The sequence below is a fragment of the Chiloscyllium punctatum genome, chromosome 38 (genome assembly GCF_047496795.1).
Source record: "Chiloscyllium punctatum isolate Juve2018m chromosome 38, sChiPun1.3, whole genome shotgun sequence".
In the NCBI taxonomy this organism is placed as follows: Eukaryota; Metazoa; Chordata; class Chondrichthyes; order Orectolobiformes; family Hemiscylliidae; genus Chiloscyllium; species Chiloscyllium punctatum.
The window spans coordinates 42983154-43005559 of NC_092776.1; the positions used below are offsets into that span (position 1 = coordinate 42983154).

Below are 22406 nucleotides of genomic sequence, written 5' to 3' on the forward strand. Positions count from 1 at the left end.
AAGAAACAGGGATTTGTTTATGAATCAGAGTTAACTCCTAGCTTCTATTTTTCAAGGAATATTTTCTCCATTGAGGTGGACACAACTTAATTTTGCGCAAGGGTGTCTGTCACAATTAAAGGAAAACTGAAGTGAATGACAGCAGGCTCCTTTTGTGTATTATTGTTGCAAATCAAATCAGGGAAAATGGAACATACAAACTAGTTGGGAGTTCCAAGGTCACAGAGGGGCTTGGAACCTTAATCATGGAAGTGAAAAAATGGATGTTTCAAAGGCCCTGCTCAGAAAGGATTGGGAGTATGAGACTAAAGAGCTTAAGCCCTACAGCTTGGATCTGAGAACCTGATTCATGTGCAACAAGAAGTTCAATAACTTTCAGCAAAATGAAAGAATCTTCACATGACATTTCTTCCACAGCAAATTACCAATCTCTCAGGCTGCTTAATGCCACACAGCATTCATCCATTCGTAACTCCTAGCACTCAGAACACAGGCCTAACATCCAAATATACTACTTCACCCTCAAACACCCACCAAAGCTAACTGCCTCATACCTATCTTCCATTGCTTCTAGCTATTCAGCTATGCAATCATAGTGCAGCACAATTACTGACTTTCATATGATAAATTAAAAATTAGCTCCTAAAGAAAGGTTCATGACCAAAAACATTACCCATTCTCTTTCTACAGATGCTGTTAGACTTGCAAAGTTCCTGCAGCATTTTCTAGTTTTATTCAATATTTTTATGAATCCATAGCATTTTGCTTTGTGGCTCCGTGGTGTTACTACTGACAGGATTGGTTGTGTCCTGAAGGGTGTGGCTGTTAGACTAGGTACTAAATCATGGTTTAGTAAGGAGGCAAGGCATGCCAGAAGCATCACTGAGCAAGTTTAAAAATTAGGACTTGTGGTGCAGTAGTAGCATCTCTACCTCATAATCAGAAGCTCTGGGTTCACATTCCACCTCAATACTTGTTGGCAGCAGAGGTACATCATAACATGGTAAGCAGTTTTGATTATTAATCTGTCAATGCTTCCAATATTCAAGCTGTAGGCAACATGAGTGGAAGAATTTCCTTGTCTGCCAAGACCTTATAGTAACTCTGGCACAACAGCTTAACCATGTTAAAAGACTTGTCATAAGCAAATATCATCCTGTTTCCAAGGGACTGCAAATTACTTGTAATTTGGTTGCCTAGTCATTTAAATAATGTGCAGCAGCCTCTAGTCCTGGGAATGCCTTCTCCTGTCTCATTATCCTTAATGGTCCTGCCTCTATGGGAGATACATGATCAAGAACACTCATTTGGGAAAATTTCAGAATGCTGAGGCAACGAAAGGAAATAATGACTTGATATAGCAATTCTCTACTGCACTTACTCTCAGTTGAATTTTATTTATTCACACAGATACGAACATTTGCCCTATTGACATTTAGCATTTACTATGGAGTGCGAACTTTTTAAACTAGTTTTCTTTTTACCATCTTACATACAAATTGCTTACATTTTAAATGTTAACAACGAATATACTACATAAATCGAACAGTGAAGGCAACTGTGTATTAATTGAAAATGCATAGTTGCAACTAATACCCAGAGCATTGAGAGGTTGGTGTCACATCCACAGTCAGTAATAGTTTAGGAATCAAAGTAGGCTTAATCTGTTGCTTCTGAATCCATGAGCTTTTTTTTCTTGCCATATCTTCCATTTTCTCTCTATCAGTTGGCGTAGAAAGTACTGGTGGCTTTCCTATGTCATCATCAGTATCTTCACTGACTGATTCATCTCCTTCTGTAAGTTTTCTTCTTTTGACATTCTGGTAATATTAAAAGATAAGCTGGGGTTTACTTTGTCATCTAAATAGAAATTTAAATCTTTCATTATCGGGTTTATAGTGGGTGAACATATCAGACAGTGAAGAAACACTAAAACAAACATAATGCTATAAACTTAGGTTAAAGATTATAAACTTTCCAGTTTGCTTTCCTACAGCAGGTGTTTCAGGCATATGAAACGAGAACACAAATTGTGAAAAACTGGCTCTCATAATGAGGTGTACAAAGATAAAACTGAAATAATGCAAACTAAATCCTGTCAATAGATTTTTAATATATATAAATATAATGCAAAATGATGAGCTAAATATTATAACTTTATTGAAACCATATTGACACAAACTTTCTTGTTAATAATATTGTTATCTTGTCACAGACATACAAGCAGATGAAAAGATTGTAGTCAAAGAGCTATACCACCAAGGCACAGCCAGATGGCATTTCAGCCTGTGTGTTTGCTTTATCCTAACTATGTAATCCAGTGAATTATGTAATTTGCACAACAAGCCCCTGCTATCATTTCAGAAGGATCCAGTATTCTGTGTGAGAGTTATGAATACATATTGACAATATGTATTTGCTTCAAACAAATGCTTATGTGGGAACAGACTCGAATTTCCAGTATCTAAATTTTTAAAAGTCACTGGGATACAAAGCTCTTTGCCTGTAGAATCAATGCAGTCTGCATGTAAAGGTGTGTCTTGGAATTTAGGTTAGCAAATTTCTCTTCTTCAGCCTTTTGAAAATTGCCATAATACCTTCACGTTGAAGTGAGGCTTCCACAACTATCCCAGAAAGATGGTGAGTTGAATCCCATACGAACACTAGTTTAAGGCAGTGTTACAAAGCAGAGTTAAAAATCACACAACACCAGGTTATAGTCCAACACACACACACACACACACTTTCTCACACTCACAACCCCCACCCCAGACAGACACACACACAAAGACAGACAAAGACCCACATGCACACATATATTTTGTGTGGTGAATTTTTTTGTACTTGCAGAGTTACATTGCACTTTGCTCAAAAACTACATACATTCATGTAGAACTCTGAGCTCAAAAACTGCATGAATTTATGTAAAACTCTGTTATCTCACTTTTTAGATTGAAATTAATCTAAACATCAGGTCATAGAGAACTCAGGGGGCTAACACCTTCAACATATTGTCTAGCTATCACCATTCTTAATAGTTAACCCGAGAATGCAACTTTTAAAAAAGGGTTTTGTGATTTACACATGAAAGAAGTGAAACTATCACTGTATTCTAACAGATGAAAGGCTTAACAGACAATCAATTCTTCAATGTATAATTTCAGTTACATCACACTGCAAATTTTTGCTATAAATTCTGTGTTACGATCGAGCCCTCTACAATCACCTGATGAAGGAGCATCGCTCCAAAAGCTAGTGTGCTTCCAATTAAACCTGTTGGACTATAACCTGGTGTTGTGTGATTTTTAACTTTGTACACCCCAGTTCAACACCGGCATCTCCGAATCATTACAAAGCAGAGGTTGACACACCCTCAGAGAACTAAACCGAATCACCCAAAGAGGAGACCTCACCCTATAATCTGTAAAAGGCGTGTGAAAAGTGGTGAAACCTGCTTTTAGTAACTTTGAGTGGTTAAATAAAATAAATTCCTGCCACTCACTTCAAAATCGACAAGTAAATATTTATTTAGTTAAACTTAATAGTGAACAAATTAACTAAACTATTCACAAACCAAATAAGTCCCTTCTAACTACTCACAATTCCCAAATAAAACAAAATTCTAATGGTATGCTGTTCCAATAATTACAGTTCCCACTCATATAACAAAAATAGAATTTAGTCTCTCAAAATTATAGCAAGGTTGTCTTCTGTCAGAAATGTCTTCTCCTTCATTCGTACCATTGTTATTTAGATGGTGCTTTCCCTAAGACATAGATGAGGCTGTGAGAGCTAGCGATTCTCTCTTGAGAGCTGAGGGCCATTAGCTCCTGTGGATGGCAGCTTGCTCTGGGATCTTTGTTCAACTGCCCCTTTTATATCGATGATGACATATCAATATTTCTTACAACAGGATTGGTCCTATGTTATCAAAGCCATCAGATTTAAATTTAATAGATTTTTGGTATCTGGTTCAAATTGATTGGCTAAATTCAAAAGACTGTTGTCTTGGTATAAAACTGCTATTTGGCATGCTAACTGTATGCCTTTTGAAATAAATGTTTCAATTCAGTTACTCTCTGTGTACTTGCAAACCCCCAAGCTGCTGCTCACAGACATCCATTTTAAATCTCTAAGCACAGAAAAAGTACAATTCTTTAAAGGAACACACAATGCTTTCAGCCCTAGCATTTTACAATTTTACAAACACCAAATTCTAACTTCCTGCCCCCAATCTACAATTACTCTACCTAGTTTCACAACAGGCAGAAGCATTCGGTAACGATAGAACAAAAGCATGTCAACTGAGGGAGTACTGAGTGAGTCACTAAGGGAAGCAGGAAATGGAGGAAGGAGATGAACTCTTAACAATGATATCAGCAGTGTCAATTTTCAGTTCCTATGATGTGAATGCACAAGGATGACATCAGCAGCATGACTTCTTGTTCCAGTGCGTTGACAGGACATACACTTGGATATCAAACAGTTTGTCAGAAGATGCATGCAATAAGTTAGAATGCTGTCTGCCTTATGGTTGCTTCAGTCAACATGTTTGACCAATGTATAATGCTAGATATGCCATTGCCATGCCAACGCACACATTGAACTAAAAAAAATCTAATTTAGACATCAGTCCACTACAAAGTTGTGTTTAATATTCTGTTGTGGATAATATTATCCTACCTGCAGGAAGCTAAAATAAGAATTTCTTGAACAAAAAGACACTGAGAATAAACACAATTTAATGGTTTTCTGTCTATATATACATAGTAATTGTGTATATCATTAATCCTATTTATCCTAAATTTAAGGATATAATTACATACCTGTTTGTTTTGCAAATTTTTCAATTTTTCATTATATGTCTCCATTTCTTTCCAAAACTGTTGTTGAAGTTGTTGTTCAAGTCCAATTACTTCTGCAATGTATTCCACTTCACATTGCTTTCCAAATGCTTCATAATTCACTTCCAACCTGTTGCAAAAAAAGTTCTTCACTGAAAATAATTAAACAATTTTAAATTATTTAAACTGTACACAGTAATCTTTGCATTCCAGAAATCTGCTGTTCAGGAATATCAATAATGTCAATTATCTGGAAATTGTTTGAACAGATCCAAGAAACTCATGATATTATTTTAAAATGGTCCTTTGGGAACAGAAACAGAAGATAAAGCATTGGGATAAATAAAATAACTTTTCTTTGACTGCATTTTCATTTCTAGCACTCTTAGGCTGCAATACTATGGAAAGCTAAGTAAGTGATTGCTAGGTCATTTGCTGACAAATTTGTATCATCAATAGCCACAGACGAGGTGTCAGTTGACTGCAGGTTGGTTAACATTGTGTTGCTGTTTAAGAAGGGTGGTAAGGAAAAGCCAGGGAACTATAGACCAGTGAGCCTGACATTGGTGGTGGGAAAATGGTTGGAGGGAATCCTGAGGGACAGGATTTACACGTATTTTGAAAAGCATGATCTGATTAGAGATAGTCAACATGGCTTCTTGCATGGGAAATCATGTCTCACTAACTTGACTGAGTTTTTTGAAGAATTAACAAAAAGGATTGATAAAGCAAAGCAGTGGACATTATCTAAATGGATTTCAGTAAGGCATTCAACAAGGTTCCTCATGAGAAATTGGTTAGCGAAGTTAGATCTCACGGAATACAGGGAGAACTAGCCATTTGGATACAGAGATGGTTCAAAGGTAAAAGACAGAGGGTCGTGTTGGAGGATTGTTTTTCAGACTGGAGGCCTGTGACCAGCAGTGTGCCGCAAAGATCGGTGCTGCATCCACCGCTTTTTGTCATTTATATAAATGATTTGGATGTGAGCATAGGAGGTATGGTCAGTAAGTTTGCAGATGACACCAAATTTGGTGGTGTCGTGAACAGCGAAGAAGGTTACCTCAGAGTACAATGGGACCTTGATCAGATGGGCCAATGGGCTGAGGAGTGACAGATAGAGTTTAATTTAAATAAATGTGAGGTGTTGTATTTTGGAAAGGCAAATCAGGTCAGGATTTTTACACTTAATGGGAAGGTCCTGGGGAGTGTTGCTGAACAAAGAGACCTTGGAGTGCAGGTTCATAGTTCCTTGAAAGGGAAGTCATAGGTAGCCAGGATAGTGAAGGCGGCATTGGTATGCTTTCCTTTATTGGTCAGAGCATTGAGTATAGGAATTGAGAGGTCATGTTGCAGCTGTCCAGGATATTGGTGAGGCCACTTTTGGAATACTGCATTCAATCCTGGTTGTCCTGCTGTAGAAAGGATGCTGTAAAACTTGAAAGCATTCAGAAAAGATTTACAATGATATTGCCAGGGTTGAAGCCTCTGAGCTATAAAGAGAGGTTGAATAGGCTGGGCCTGTTTCCTTGGAGGGTTGGAACTGAAGGGTGACCTTAGTAGTTTATAAAATCATTAGGAGCATGGATAAGGTAAATGGACAAGGTCTTTCCCCTGGGGCTGAAAAGTCCAGGTCTAGAGGGTATAGGTTTAAGGTGAGAGGCGAAAGATTTAAAAGAGACCTAAGGGACAACATTTTCAAGTAGAGGGTGGTGTGTGTATGGAATGAGCTGTCAGATTAGATTACAGTGTGGAAACAGGTCCTTCGGCCCAACAAGTCCACACCGACCCACCAAAGCGCAACCCACCCATACTCCGACATTTACCCCTTACCTAACACTACGGGAAATTTAGCATGGCCAATTCACCTGACCTGCACATCTTTGGACCGTGGGAGGAAACCCACGCAGACACAGGGGGAACGTACAAACTCCCCACAGTCAGTCGCCTGAGGCGGGAATTGAACCTAGGTCTCTGGTGCTGTGAGGCAGCAGTGCCAACCACTGTGCCACCGTGCTGCCCACTAACATTGCTGCCCTCTGTCAGAGGAAGTGGAGGAGGCTGATACAATTGCAACATTTAAAAGGCATCTGAATGGGTATATGAATGTGAAGGGTTTAGAAAGATATGGGCCAAATACTGCAAACCAGACTAGATTTATTTAAGATATCCAGTCGGCATGGACGAGTTGGACTGAAGGGACCGTTTCCATGCTGTACAGCTTTGTGACTCTAGGTAAATATTTATTTAAGTAAAGAAAGGTTTGGGGAATAACTGTTCATTGGCACATTTCCTATGGCAATCCACTGACCAGAGTTGACCTGCCTTTCTAAAATTTAAAAAAAATTGCTTTAGGGATATCTAATCCTTGATTCATTCGCCATTGAAATATCCCCAAACAATTCAAGTCCACTTGCCAAGCAATGAACATCCTTTTCACCATGCAGTATAATTTGTTGTTCCTTTTGAAATTTGATATTTTTGTGTCTGTCCTAATGGATGCAACACAAGCACCCATGAAAAATGATACCCATTCACACCACAAATCTCAAACACTGCCTAATTCACCACACCTACCATTACTCATAAACCAAACAATCAATCAATCTCAAATCATAGCAAACCTTCATACTTTGCCTCAGCCTCACATATTGCTAAAAAGGAAATCATGTGGTGAGGTGGTAACAATCCTAATTCTTAGCCAAACTTCTAGATTCAAGTCCCACTTCAGGGATTCATAGTCATGGAAGATGTCTCACAATACAGCAAAATAGTTTGATTATCAATCTGCAAAGCATTATATTACATCAATGGCAGGTAGTGAGATTGGGAAGTTACTGGTCAGCCAAAGCCATGTAGACTATGGCACACCAGCTTACCCATGCTGAAAGATCAAACAGCATTCTCACTCTCAGGACTACCACATGTGTGCACACATATTGCTTTAAGTCTTACATCTACATTTCATAGTCTGGACATACTTATAGCCATAGCACCCAAACACATTCACCACACTGACTGTCTTATTTCCTTCTCTCCAGGAGAGCAATGTGGTACATTATCAGAAACAACAACACATAACTGGCAAGGATCAGGGTAGTTGTAAGTACTTGCACCTCATGGAAGAGATGGTGTTTGCTACGTCTGGAGAGAATATGACCAATGTCTTGATTGCAGACTAAAACCATCAGAGATGATAGTATGTTTAAACTTCAACTTTTTTTTCAAACTCCATTAACCCTTCAAAATATAATCTCTTCTGAGTTAATGTCAGATTGGTCAAGAATGAAGCTCACTGAAAACTGTCCAGGCAGGGACAGAACAAAAATAATTGAATGAGCAAGAAGGTAACAGAGTTAACAGTCATTACCAACTGCATTCACTTCTGTACAGGGCCTCTGCACTCCATTTGTATCATGTTCCTCCTCTGCTTCTACCAAAAGTATTTCAAAAAATTTCCAATATCATTCAGTTCTGAAAAAGTCATAATGAGCTCAAAACATTAACTCGGTTTCTCTCCACAAATGCTGTCAGACCTTCTGAGAATCTCCAGCTTTTTCTATGTTTGTTTCAGATTTCCGCATCCATAGTATTTTACTTTTATTCAAATATATAATTCACAGCACTTCTCGGTCAGGTATCCCCACTTTGAAGAAGTTCAGTTCTTCTCTCTGACAGGATTTACATCTTAAACTTTCAGCTTTTTCACTTTCATTGATTTCTAACGTTCTCCAGTGTTTGATTAAGTGCTTACTAAAACACACTTTCACAGTCATATCATCTTTCTCAGTGACAGCCTCTGGCTCACTCTACCCTGCACAGATTTCAACTGAAGGTCCATCCTTTTTGTTTCAAACCCAACCAGGTAGTACCAAGACATACAATGCTCCTCCAACAGCTGTTCCCACCACATCCTGAGATTCACATTAGGTGCCATGCACCACCACATGTATTCTTTCAATTTCTCTCCCTCAATCAATATACTATTTCAAAGCCACCCTGGTCCCTAATTCCACTTCATTCTTCATCTCATTCAATGCTTTAAAATAAACCTTTTCTCTTTAAGATATCAAGGTACGCAAGCTTCAAAAATTAATGGGTTTGTTTGCAATAAATTGCTATAGCTCAGAGATTTTACAGAGATTGGAAATAAAAGATAACTTTGAAAGACCATCAGCAAAAATCACAGAAGGAATCATGGTATAGTCAATGCCATTAAGAGAATTCACAAGTGAGAACTTGTCCAGCCAGTAAAACAGAGCATCAGGAGGGTCAAGAGGGAGAACATTGAGCTGAAGCAGCAGCACAGAAGGTTAAAAACAGATCTAATAGCCTTTAAGTCTCTAAGCATAAACTGAGAAGTAGGATGAGTTCTTCTTAGGGAATATATGAGGCTCACTACAAGATTTCAACAGCCTTGGCTTTGGAGACTCCCAAGACACATTCTGGAATGCTGATATCACGGTTACTGGCAAGAAAATTAACTTTAAATTGGATACAATGGCAGTATAGCCCTTCTTTTTGATGCAAAACTGTGGTTGAGACCAAGAATTTTCCAAATATTTTTCCTACATGAAGGAGGCTTCAGTGCTTTGACACAAATTCATGAACATTGAATCTTTGGGCAGAGTGAAAAGTACCGCACCTCTGTTTGCAAAGGTTTATTGTATGCAGCAGAACTGTAAAATAATCTGCAAAGAGCAACATTATTTGGTTCTTTCAGAGAAAAAAAACCATCAAGGTGGAGCTGAACAATTCACTAACATCCTTTAGGGAAGAAAACTGCCATCCTTACTTAGTCTGGTGTACATGTGACTCCAGACCCACAGTAAATAGGGATGGGAAAAGAATGCTGGACTAGCCAGTGACACCCTCATCCCCTGAATGAATAAAAAAATTTGCAAGCAACAAGTGAAAAGCTAACCACTGAAGAGGATGTGCTTAAGTCAAAATTGGAACAAGCTAATATTGAATGTTTGGAAATTATTAATCTGCATTAATAGCAGCTGAAATCTACAACTGATATTCATCAGCAAGCCATGAAATGACTTAGTTTTTTTTCTCAGTGAATTAGCAGAAGCACAAACTACAAATATCTGGAGATCAGGAACACATTAAGAGAAATTTAAGGCTGAACATTAAATGGAGCTCAAACATGTTTTGATTTGACAAGAGTTAGAGAAACTTAACTCCCTAAAAAAGACTATTAAACTAGAAGACCCGTTGCTGGCAGCCACACAATACCATCAAGTCTTGATACCAAGAAGGCAGAGACTACAGAAGATTTCCACAAAACCTGTATGAAGACAGTCTGTAGATTGCAATACTGACACAAATGTCCAGGAGGGCTTTATTCCCTTCATCTTGAAGTTCCTTATATTGTTGATAACATTTCATTACTACTTCCTTATGGTGTTCATGACATGTTATTGTTTGCAGAGAAACAACCTCAAGCAGACGCAAGATGAGAGTGAAATAACTCTATAGAAGCCAGTATCCCAATACCAAGATCCCCATTCCCTTCATTTACATATGGAGAATTTATGACACAGATCTAGTTCCCTCAAAGCCAGCTCTAAGAATAACACAATCTCTGACACCCCTGTTTGTATCTGTCAGCCAGGGCTCACTGGTTGGACCAGATTAACAGCTCCAATCAGAGTACTCACATTCTATCAATTTCACCTGGCTGACCTCATTCCAATCACTACATTTTTTCCCCTCTGAGACTGAGGACATAGGCTGGTTCTTTTTTTTGCAGCTTCTCCTGGGCTGTTTCAGCACCAGTTCATGTTCCTCCAACTCTGCCTCTGATTCGGGCAGCATTTATAGACAATAGATGCAGGAGTAGGCCATTCTGCCCTACGAGTCTTCATGGCTGATTATTCTTAATCAGTATCCTGTTCCTGCCTTATCTCCATAACCCTTGATTCCACTATCCTTGAGAGCTCTATCCAACTCTTTCTTAAATGAATCCAGAGACTGGGCCTCCACTGCCCTCTGGGGCAGAGCATTCCACACAGCCACCACTCTCTGGGTGAACAAGTTTCTCTTCATCTCTGTCATAAATGGTCTACCCCATATTTTTAAGCTGTGTCCTCTGGTTCGGCACTCACCCATCAGCAGTTCCTGCCTCCAGAGTGACCAATCCTTTAATAATCTTATATGTCTCAATCAGATCCCCCCTCAGTCTTCTAAACTCAAGGGTATACAAGCCCAGTCGCTCTAGTCTTTCAGCGTAAGGTAGTCCTGCCATTCCAGGAATTGACCTCGTGAACCTACGCTGCACTCCCTCAATAGCCATAATTCTTTCCTCAAATTTGGAGACCAGAACTGCACACAGTACTCCAGGTGTGGTCTCACCAGGGCTCTGTACAGCTGCAGAAGAACCTCTTCGCTTCTATACTCAATCCCTCTTGTTATGAAGGCCAGCATGCTATTAGCCTTCTTCACTACCTGCTGTACCTGCATGCTTACCTTCATTGACTGGTGCACAAGAACACCCAGATCTCTTTGTACTGGCCCTTTACCTAAATTGATTCCATTTAGGTAGTAATCTGCCTTCCTGTTCTTGCCACCAAAGTGGATAACCATACATTTATCCACATTAAACTGCATCTGACCACTCACCTAACCTGTCCAGGTCACCCTGTAATCTCCTAACATCCTCCTCACATTTCACCCTGCCACCCAGCTTAGTATCATCAGCAAATTTGCTAATGTTATTACTAATACCATCTTCTATAGCATTAATATATATTGTAAAAAGCTGTGGTCCCAGCACTAATCCCTGCAGTACCCCACTGGTCACTGCCTGCCATTCTGAAATGGAACCATTTATCACTACTCTTTGTTTCCTGTCAGCCAACCAACTTTCAATCCAAGTTAGTACTTTGCCCCCAATACCATGCGCCCTAATTTTGCTCACCAACCTCCTTTGTGGGACTTTATCAAAAGCTTTCTGAAAGTCCATGTACACTACATCTATTGGATCTCCCTCACCCATCTTCAGAGATACATCCTCAAAAATTTCCAGAAGATTAGTCAAGCGTGATTTCCCCTTCATAAATCCATGCTGACTCTGACCTATCCTGTTACTACTATCCAGATGTGTCGTAATTTCATCCTTTATAATAGACTCCAGCATCTTTCCCACGACTGAGGTCAGACTAACTGGTCTATCTTTCTCTCTCCCATCCTTCTTAAAAAGTGGTACAACCCTCCAATCTGCAGGAAATGATCCCGAATCTATCGAACTCTGGAAAATAATCACCAATGCATCCACGATTTCTCGAGCCACCTCCTTCAGTACCCTGGGATGTAGACCATCAGGCCCCGGGGACTTATCAACCTTCAGACCTAATAGTCTCTCCAACACCAATTCCTGGCAAATATAAATTCCCTTAAGTGCAGGTCCTTCAGCCACTGTTACCTCAAGGAGATTGCTTGTGTCTTCCCCAGTGAACACAGATCTGAAGTAACAATTCAATTCTTCTGCCATTTATTTGTTCCCCATAATATATTCCCCTGTTTCTGTCTTCAAGGGCCCAATTTAACATACAGTAGCTCACCTCTTGCCCCTGGAATACATCAGAAGAAATCCATCCTCCTCTTCAGGTGGCAAAGGCATTGAGGAAGCAACATCTGCTGTGTCCACCCCAGATTCTGAGGTATATTCATTGCTTGATGGAGAGGTAGAACCCATAGGTTCTGGAAAATTCAGAAAGGCAGTCAAGGAGCTGTATGCATTTTACTCCCACCTCGTTTGAGAGTATACATTTTTCATATGTGCAGGTGTTTGATCAGGACTGTCGCACTTACCTGGACTTCATAAATTACCAGACCTGACCTCAAGTCGACCGTGCTTCTTACAATTCAGGGCCATTCTTGTTACTTACATACAAAACTTTGTCCCCTGAAGTAAACTGTCTTGCTTAGCAGAGTCTTGTGTCCAGCATTCGAGCTCCTGATTCCGTTTCACTCTCCCCGCAGCAGCACCCCATACCAAATCCACTCCCTCCCCCCCCAAACCACCACCACCCCCAAGCTCCAGGAAGATCAGATTTAACATGGTGCGGAGTCTTCTCCCCATTAACAATTCTGCTGGAGCTATCCCTATACTTACATGAGGTGAGGTCCTATAATCAAGTAGGAACCCGACAATTTGGTATCTCAGGTAACTATAGGCTATACCTTTAAGCCTGCCCTCAAAGCTTGGACTTCTCTTTCTGCCAGGCAACTCTATATTAGATAATATGGAGCTACCCATGTATGATGAATACCATTCAACTTTAGGAAATATTCAGATTTCATGCTGGTAAACCTTGGCCCATTATCTGTGACCAACACCTCTGGCAGTCCGTTATTGGAAAAGATGTGCATGTTTTTTCTATCATCATCTCCATGTTTGACAAATTAATTCTATGCTTGGCCAGCCATTTTGAATGGGCACCCACAATGACTAAGAACATTGAGCCCATGAAAGGACCTTCATAGTTGATGCATAACTGAGTCCAAGGTTTACCCAGCCATTCCCACAAATGTGGGAAAGCTGCTAGTGCTAACTTTTGCCCTTGATTGCAGTCAGGGCCCTGTCCCACCAATGTTGCTATGTCTGCTTTCAGTCCTCGCCATCAGACATGATTTCTTGCCAACATCTTCATTTTGGAAACTCCTGGATGACTGTGGTGGCGTTCAGCCAGTATCTGGCAAGAATCGTTTGCTGCCCATAATAACATGCTGTCCTCTACTGTGATGTGGTTTCTCCAGGCCTGAAAAAGATTTCATTTCTGGTTGTGAGCACCTTTTGGCTTCCCCACTGACTACCAGCTGTTTCAATTTTGCCAGGACTGGATCTTTCTACATCCAAAGTCTGATATTGTCAGCTGCGATTGGAAGAGAGTGTCCAGAAATTTAAGACCATCATGAATTCTTCCAGTGGAAGTATCACAGGTGTGTATCTGCCAGCAGGAGGCTGCTCAATGCATCTCCATTTGTTATTTGTCCTCCCAGACAGTATTCCAACTTGGAATTATATGCACTTAGTATTAAAGCGCAGCATTGAATTCAGCCTGAAGCTAAGGACAGTGCTGCATTGACTTCTAAGTAGACTGAGCAGGGGTTTGTGGTCTGTTATTATTACATATGTACATCTTTAAAGGTATTGTTGGAACTTCCTGATTTCAAATAAGGCTGCCAAAACTTTCTTTTCTACCTGGCCTTATTTACGGTCTGCATTAACCAAAGTCCTGGATGTATATGCTATTGGGTGTTCCTCTCTATTGGGCTACCCATGAGTAATACTATTCAAGTGCCATACAGGAAGGCATTGCATATCAATACCGTATCTCACTTGGGATCACACACTAGAGGATAATAGCTGTTCCTTCACTTTCCTGAAAGCAATGGTTTGGCTGCACAATCATTTCCAAGCTGACCCTTTTTAAAAGTTGATACAAAGGTACCAGGATGGAGGCCAGGTTACATATGAACTAACTCAAGGAAAGACCTAAACTCCAGTACATACACGGGAGCCAGGGAACTATTGGGCGGCATGGTGGCTCAGTGGTTAGCACTGCTGCCTTACAGCACCACGGTCCCAGGTTCAATTCCAGCCTTGGGCAAACTGTCTGTGTGGAGTTTACACATTCTCCCCATGTCTACTCTGGTTTCCTCCCACAGTCCAAAGATGTGCAGGTCAGATGGATTGGCCATGCGAAATTGCCCATAGTGTTAGGTGCATTAGTCAGAGGGAAATGGGTCTGGATGGTTACTCTTTGGAGGGTCGGTGTGGATTTGTTGGGCCGAAAGGCATGTTTCCACACTGTAGGGAATCTAATCATGATTCTCAACTCTATTTTCCAACAGGTGTAGCCCAGTCTTGACTCTGTAGCCCAAGTAGTAGACAGCGAATAAGATTACCTCAGATTAACAACGGGATCTCGATCAGATGGGCCAATGGGCAAAGAAGTGGCAGATGGAGTTTAATTTAGATAAATGTGAGGCACTGCATTTTGGGAAAGCAAATCTTAACAGGATTTATACATTTATGGTATGGTCCTAAGGAGTGTTGCTGAACAAAGAGACCTTGGAGTGCAGGTTCATAGTCCTTGAAAGTGGAGTCGCAGATAGATAAGATAGTGAAGGCGGCGTTTGGTATGCTTTCCTTCATTGGTCAGAGTATTGAGTACAGGAGTTGGGAGGTCATGTTGCAGCTGTACAGGACATTGATTAGGCCACTGTTGGAATATTGCGTGCAATTCTGGTCTCGTTCCTATCAGAAAAATTATGTGAAACTTGAAAGGGTTCAGAAAAGATTTATAAGGATGTTGCCAGGGTCGGAGGATTTGAGCTATAGGAAGAGGTTGAATAGGCCAGGGCTGTTTCCCCTGGAGCGTCAGATGTTGAGGCGTCTTATAAACCTTAGAGAGTTTTATAACATCATGAGGGGCATGAATTGAATAAATAGACAAAGACTTTACCCTGGGGTAGGGGAATCTAGAACTAGAGAGCATAGGTTTAGGGTGAGAGGGGAAAGATATAAAAGAGACCTAAGGGGCAACCTTTTCACACAGAGGGTGGTACATATGTGTAATGAGCTGCCAGAGGAAGTGGTGGAGGCTAGTACAGTTGCAACATTTAAAAGGCATCTGGATGGGTAAATGAATAGAAAGGGCTTGGAGAGATATGGGCCGGGTGCTGGCAGGTGGGAATAGATTGGGTTGGGATATCTGGTCAGCATGGACAAGTTGGACCAAAAAGTCTGTTTCCGTGCTGCACATCTCTATGACTCTAAGTAGGTCACTTGGGATACCATACATCTATCTGGAAGAAATGTCTAAGGATTGTGTCCAAGTTCTTCAAGTGCTCCTTACTGGTCCTCTGTCATGAGCATGTTATCCATGGGATTGACTTTGTAAAATGTTTTCCCTCATCCACTGAAATACTGCAGAAGCTAATGATACTCCAAATGACAGTCCTATATATTGGTAAAAGCCCTTGTAGGTATTGATTGTAGCATACTTCTGGGAATCCTCACCTAATCACAATTTCAAATATGCACGGCTCATGTCCAGCTTCATGAAGCACAGCCCCACCTTTAGATTCAGCTTTTCATATAAATTCTCAATGCGAAGGACTGGGCATTTATTCAGCTCTGAAAAACTATTTACCATTTGATTAATACCCACAAAGGAGAACTGATCTATTGCACTTCACTATCAATATGACTGGTGCTGCCCATTTCAAAAACTGGACTGGTTTGATGATTCCTTCTTTTTCCATCCTTCTGATTTCTGCCTCCACTTTTGCCCATAAAGCAAGTGGCAGTGGGCCTTGCAGTATCATGGAATTGCTTCCTAGACAACATGCAGGGTGGCCTTGGCTCATCTGGCAGTCTCTAGACCTTCCTTCCTGTAAAATCTCTAGGCATTTAATTAGGACTCACACAGGCAGATCAAAAATGTTGAGCCAATCTCAACCAATTGTGCCCCATCAAGCTTGGGCCTGAACCTTTTACTACAATCAGTGGTAAATAAACCAGCTGCTTTTCACAAAAGACCAGAACCAAAGTTGTACCCTTAATCTATAAAGATTCCCCGGTATTGGGTCTCAGTCTACCCAAAGTTTTACACAAATTTAAGGGTTGGAGTCCAGAATGAATTTAAAGCCTCATTCTGTAATCACTGAAATGGCTGTGCTGGCATTGACCTCCATTAGAACCAGGTGACCATATAACCAAACGTTTATTTTGATTGGCTTTGATTTGGATGTTACTAAGCAATTTAACTGTTCCAAACCAGATGTTGGTTGACTTCCCAGGGTGTGCACTATCTTGGATACTGGCCTGTGATCTGTTACTTAAATTAGGTCTTCTGGGACTCTTTTGCTGTCTTAATTCCATAAACTGGCAGCAACTGCTATACTAGATCCTGAAGAAAATGTTAACCCTTTGGCCAAGACTCAATTTTGTTATGGGGTTTTGCTGTGAGCCAACCTAGAGAACCCCTCTGTTGAAGATGTGTCCTGAATGAAGTTATGCAATTGTTTTAACTCAAGTGGTGTTCCCTAAACTCAGTCAGACTGGCGAGGGTGTCCATTTCCATTGGTTTACCCTGCAATTCATATGCTATACTTGCCACATTTTTCAATGATAAATCCAGTAGTATCTGTTTGAAGTCCATTTGAGCTTCTGTAGGTGCTTTTGTAGGTTACACCATTCATTCCACATATTAAACAGTTTCTCAGCATTAAACCAAAGGATTAAACCAAAGTCATATTCTTCTGCCAGTCATCTTAACTTCGTCAAAAATCTAGATACAGATTCCCCTGGCTCTTGAATTGCCATGTGAAAAAGGTAGCATCTCAGAATTAGAGAAGACTTGGAGTCACAATATTGCTGAACTAAATCTATCAACTCTTGAAAGGTTTTATTATCTGGTATCTGAGGGAAGGTTATGCTCCTAATAACTGCAAAAGCTATGGGTCAGGAGATTTACTCATTGCTTTTCATCTGCTCCAATGTCAATTGCCCAGAAAAAATAAAGCATTGTTTATACATACAGGGCCCAGTCTTTGTTGGTAGAATTGAATGAGTCAAGCTTCTGAAATAACAGCATGATGGCATAAATGCTTACCCAAACTCAAAGATGACTGTTGTACGCAAATTTCTTCAGGACATATTTTCCTCTCTCTTTGCCCCTTTTCTTACAGATGGATATTACTTGTCACTGGTCTGGCTTTCTCAGAGCCAGCTATCAGCATGAACAGAACTTTTGACACCCCTGTTATATCTGTCGGCAAGAGCTCTCTAATTGTACCAGATTAACAGCCCCAATTAGGGAACTCATATTCTATGTGGACCACGTGGCTGACCTTGTTGCAATCACTGTTAAAATGTGTGGCGCTGGAAAAGCCCAGCCTGTCCGGCAGCATCCAAGGAGCAGGAGAGTTGATGTTTAGAGCATTGTTACAATCACTGGTTGGTTTCACAAACAATGCTATATGTTTGTGAAACCAACTAGTGCCTGCTAATTGTTGGATAGAGTGCTGACACCAGGCCCCCTCCAATACTGCGTCCAAGGGCCTATTAAGGTCTCATTAACAGTAGTAGAGAATGAACAATAGTGAGTCTTAATAAGAAGAGGGACTTGCAATTAACTCCATCTTGTTGTTAAGGCATGAACATAATAGGTACAAATTACATTGGCCGGTTAGGCATAATTACTATGACAGGAATGACACATCTGACCCCATCATGATCTAAAGCTGACTCCTTTATTCTCCACCCAAGATTAAATGAACTCAACATTAACCTTTTCAAAACTATTACCTTATATAACAGAAGGAGTAACTTGGACATGAAACAGATTCCTATCCTAAAGATTAGTAGAGTAGCCTTTATCTCCTTGACTCCAGAATTGTCTTTAGAAGTACTTCATTTTTCTTTTTATCTAACAGAGGTATTCTTGAAGAAAGTGTTGAATGGTTCCTCCATTATAGCAGCAGCCATGGATGACACAGCTGTGAAGTTCTTCATAGAAGCTGAAGGTACCTCAAGCTTTGTTCAAGCTGTCACTTTAACCTTTCAGCAGTGTGCAATGTAAAATCAAAGGGGAATATTTCAGCTTATCACCTTCTAATTAAAAACACTGTGATAGTTTGAAGTGGTGGGGGAAAATTGTCTCATGAATATATTTTCTTTTGATTGATTTTTAATGCTTTTGCATTCACATCAGTGAAACTATTACAGACCAAGATGAAGTGTTGCAAGAAGCCCTCATTATACTCCACTGATGTATTCACCTTCTAACATATCCTACATTTCCTCCAAAAGAATGCTATTAGAAATTGGTGCCTCAGATGAAAGAGACTTGGGGTAGGTAAAGTGAAAGTAAAGAGTTAAACATTAATCATTAATGGTTAGTGATTAAAAAGGGTTCCGTGAAAAATATTGAAGGAAGATGCAGATTTAATGGGTTAACTCTACCTTTACTCTAAGAATAACTATTGAACATATGCATAAGGAGCTATGTCATACTACCAGATCACATGGAATTAGAACATAGAACATTATAGCGCAATACAGACTTTTCCGCCCTCTATATTGCGTCGACCTGTGAAACCATTCTGAAGATCATCTAACTGACACTATTCCATTATCATCCATATGTTTATCCAATGACCATTAACTGCCTCTAAAGTTGGCTTGACTACTGCTGTTCCAGGCAGGGTGTTCCATACCTTTACTAATCTCTGAGTGAAGAACCTAGCTCTGACATCTGCCCTACATCTATCACCCCTCAATTCAAAGCTATGTCCCCTTCTGCTAGCTATCACCACTCAAGGAAAAAGGCTCTCACTCTCCACCCTATCTAATCCTCTGATCATCTTGTATGTATCTATTAAGTCACCTCTCAATCTTCCCTCTAATGAAAACAGCCTCAACTCCCCCAGCCTTTCCTCATAAGACCTTCCCTCCATACCAGACAACATCCTGGTAAATCTCCTCTGCACCCTTTCCAATTCTTCCATGTCCTTCCTATAATGCAGCGACAGAGCTATATAGTCAATATTCCAAATGCAGCCACACGAGAGTTTTGTACATTTGCAACATGACCTCATGGTTCTGAAAATCAATCCCTCTACCAATAAAAGCCAACACACCATGGACCTTCTTAACAACCCTATCAACCTGGGTGGCAACTTTCAGGGATCTATGTACATGGACATCGAGATCTCTTTGCCCATTCACACTACCAAGAATCGTACCATTAGCTCAGTACTCTGTATTCCTGTTACTCCTTCCAAAGTGAATCACCTCACACTTTTCTGCATTAAACTCCATTTTCCAACTCTCAGCCCAGCTCTCCAGCTTATCTATGTCCCTCTGTAACTTGCAATGTACTTCCACACTATCCACAACTCCACCGGCCTTAGTGTCATCCGCAAATTTACTAACCTATCTTTCTATGCCCTCATCCAGATCATTTATAAAAATGACAAACAGCGGTGGCCCCAAAACTGATCTTTGCAGTAACTGAACTCCAGGATGAACATTTCCCATCAACCACCACCCTCTGTCTTCTTCATGTGGACGCACTGGTTACAAAGGCCCAACAACGACTCTTCTTCCTCAGGCAGCTGAGAAAATTTGGCATGACGGTGAATACCCTTGCCAACATTTATAGGTGCGCATCTAGACCATTCTGTCTAGATGTATCACTACTTAGTATGGCAACTGTAACATTCAAGATCGGAGATGGCTACAGTGCGTGGTGAACTCAACCCAGACAATCACAACGGCCAACCTCCCACCTACAGAATCCATCTACCAGGCCCACTGTCAAGGAAAGGCCACCAGCATTCTCGAAGATCCATTTCACCCTGGCAATGATTTCCTACAACCTCCCCGTGCACGTCCTCCCCGTGTCTGCGTGGGTTTCCTCCGGGTGCTCCGGTTTCCTCCCACAGTCACAAAGATGTGCAGGTCAGGTGAATTGGCCATGCTAAATTGCCCGTAGTGATAGGTAAGGGGTAAATGTAGGGGTATGGGTGGGTTGCGTTTCGGCGGGGCGGTGTGGACTTGTTGGGCCGAAGGGCCTGTTTCCACACTGTAAGTAATCTAATCTAAAAAAAAACCTTTACCATCAGCGAGATGGTACAGAAGCCTGAACACATACACCAGCCGGTTTCGAAACAGTTTCTACCCAACTGTCATTAGAATTACTGAATGGACTCACAAACTCTTAATATTCGCCTGTATCTGTGTTTTGGTTTTGCCACTGCTTACCTATTATTTACTTATCTATGCTATTTGACTATGTGCTCTGCCTGTACTGCACGCAAGACAAAGCTTTTCACTGTGCCTCGGTACACATGACAATAAGTTCAATTCAATTCAGCTAGTCAATTTCTGATCAAAACCGCGAAATCACCCATGCCTCCATATTTCCTGCAATAGCCTACCATGGGGAACCTTATCAAACACTTTACTGAAATCCATATACACACCACATCAACCGCTTTACCCTCATCCATCTGTTTGGTCACCTTCTCAAAGTAGTCAATGAGGTTTGTGAGGTTTATTCCTGTCGAGATGATTACAAATCCTCTTCCTTATAATCCTTTCCAACACTTTACCCACAACCAAAGTAAGGCTCACTGGTCTATAATTATCTGGGTTGTCTCTATTCCCCTTCTTGAATAAGGAAACAGCATTTGCTATCTTCCAGTCTTCTGGCACTATTCCTGTTGACAATAACAACATAAAAATCAAAGCCAAAGGCTCTGCAAACTCCTCCCTAGCTTTCCAGAGAATCCTAGGATAAATCCCATCCAGCCTAGGGGACTTTTCTATTTTCACACTTTCCAGAATTGCTAACACCTCTTCCTTATGAACCTCAATCCCGTCTAATCTAATAGCCTGTATCTCAGTATTCTTCTCAACAACATTGTCCTTTTCCTGTGAGAATACTGATAAAAAACATTCATTTAGCACCTCTCCTATCTCCTCAGACTCCACACACAACTTCCCACTACTGTCCTTGATTGGCCCTAATCTTACTCTAGTCATTCTTTTATTCCTGAAATCCTATAGAAAGCTTTAGGGATTTCCTTGACTCTACCTGCCAACGACTTCTCATTTCCCCTCCTGGCTCTTCTTAGCTCTTTCCTTTGGTCCTTCCTCGCTAATTGTAACTCTCAAGCGCCCTAACTGAGCCTTCATGTCTCATCTTTACACAAGCCTCCTTCTTCCTCTTTACAAGAGATTCAACTTCTTTAGCAAACCACAATTCCCTCACTTGACCACTTCCTCCCTTCTGACAGGTATATACTTATCAAGGACATGCAGTAGCTATTCCATGAATAAGCTCCACATTTCAATTGTGCCCACCCCCTGCAGTTTCGCTCCCCACTCTATGCATCCTAAATCTTGCCTAATCGCATCATAATTGCATTCCCCCAGCTATAACTCTTGCCTCTCGATCTATACCTGTCCCTTTCCATCGTTAAGGTAAACGTAACCAAATTGTGGTCACTATCACCAAAGTGTGTATCTTTCTCCAAATCTAACACCTGGCCTGGCTCATTACCCAGTACCAAATCCAATGTAGCCTCGCCTCTTGTTGGCCTATCCATATACAGTGTCAGGAAACCCTCCTGCACACATTGGACAAAAACTGACCCACCTAAAGTACACAAGCTGTAGCGTTTCCAGTCAATATTTGGAAAGTTAAAGCCCCTGTTACTTTTGCTCCAATCCAGAACCATCTTTGCAATCCTTTCCTCTACATCTCTGGAACTTTTCAGAGACCTATAGAAGACTCCCAACAGGGTGTCCTCTCCTTTCCTGTTGCTAACCTCAACCCATACTACCTCAGTAGACAAGTCCTCATCAAACGTCCTTTCTGCCACAGTAATTCTGTCCTTGACTAACAATGCTACACCTACACCTCTTTTACCACCTTCCCTGTTCCAAATGAAACATCTGAACTGGAACCTGCAACAACCATTCTGTCCCTCCTCTATGTCTCCAAAATGGCAAAAACATCAAAGTCCCAG

The 22406-nt window shown here is 40.8% G+C and overlaps 1 protein-coding gene across 2 annotated transcripts in view; it reads right to left on the bottom strand.

Moving 5' to 3' along the window:
- Positions 1 to 1388: 1388 nt before the first annotated feature.
- Positions 1389 to 22406, bottom strand: part of LOC140463557 (protein CC2D2B-like) — a 129838-nt gene continuing 108820 nt past the window's right edge. For both annotated transcript variants that reach the window (XM_072557715.1, XM_072557714.1), the window contains exons 15-16: positions 4827 to 4974; positions 1389 to 1820 (exon numbers count right to left, since the gene is read on the bottom strand). In XM_072557715.1, coding sequence (XP_072413816.1) covers positions 1590 to 1820; positions 4827 to 4974 — 379 coding nt within the window. In that variant the 3' untranslated portion in view covers positions 1389 to 1589. The remainder of the gene's footprint in view (positions 1821 to 4826; positions 4975 to 22406) is intronic.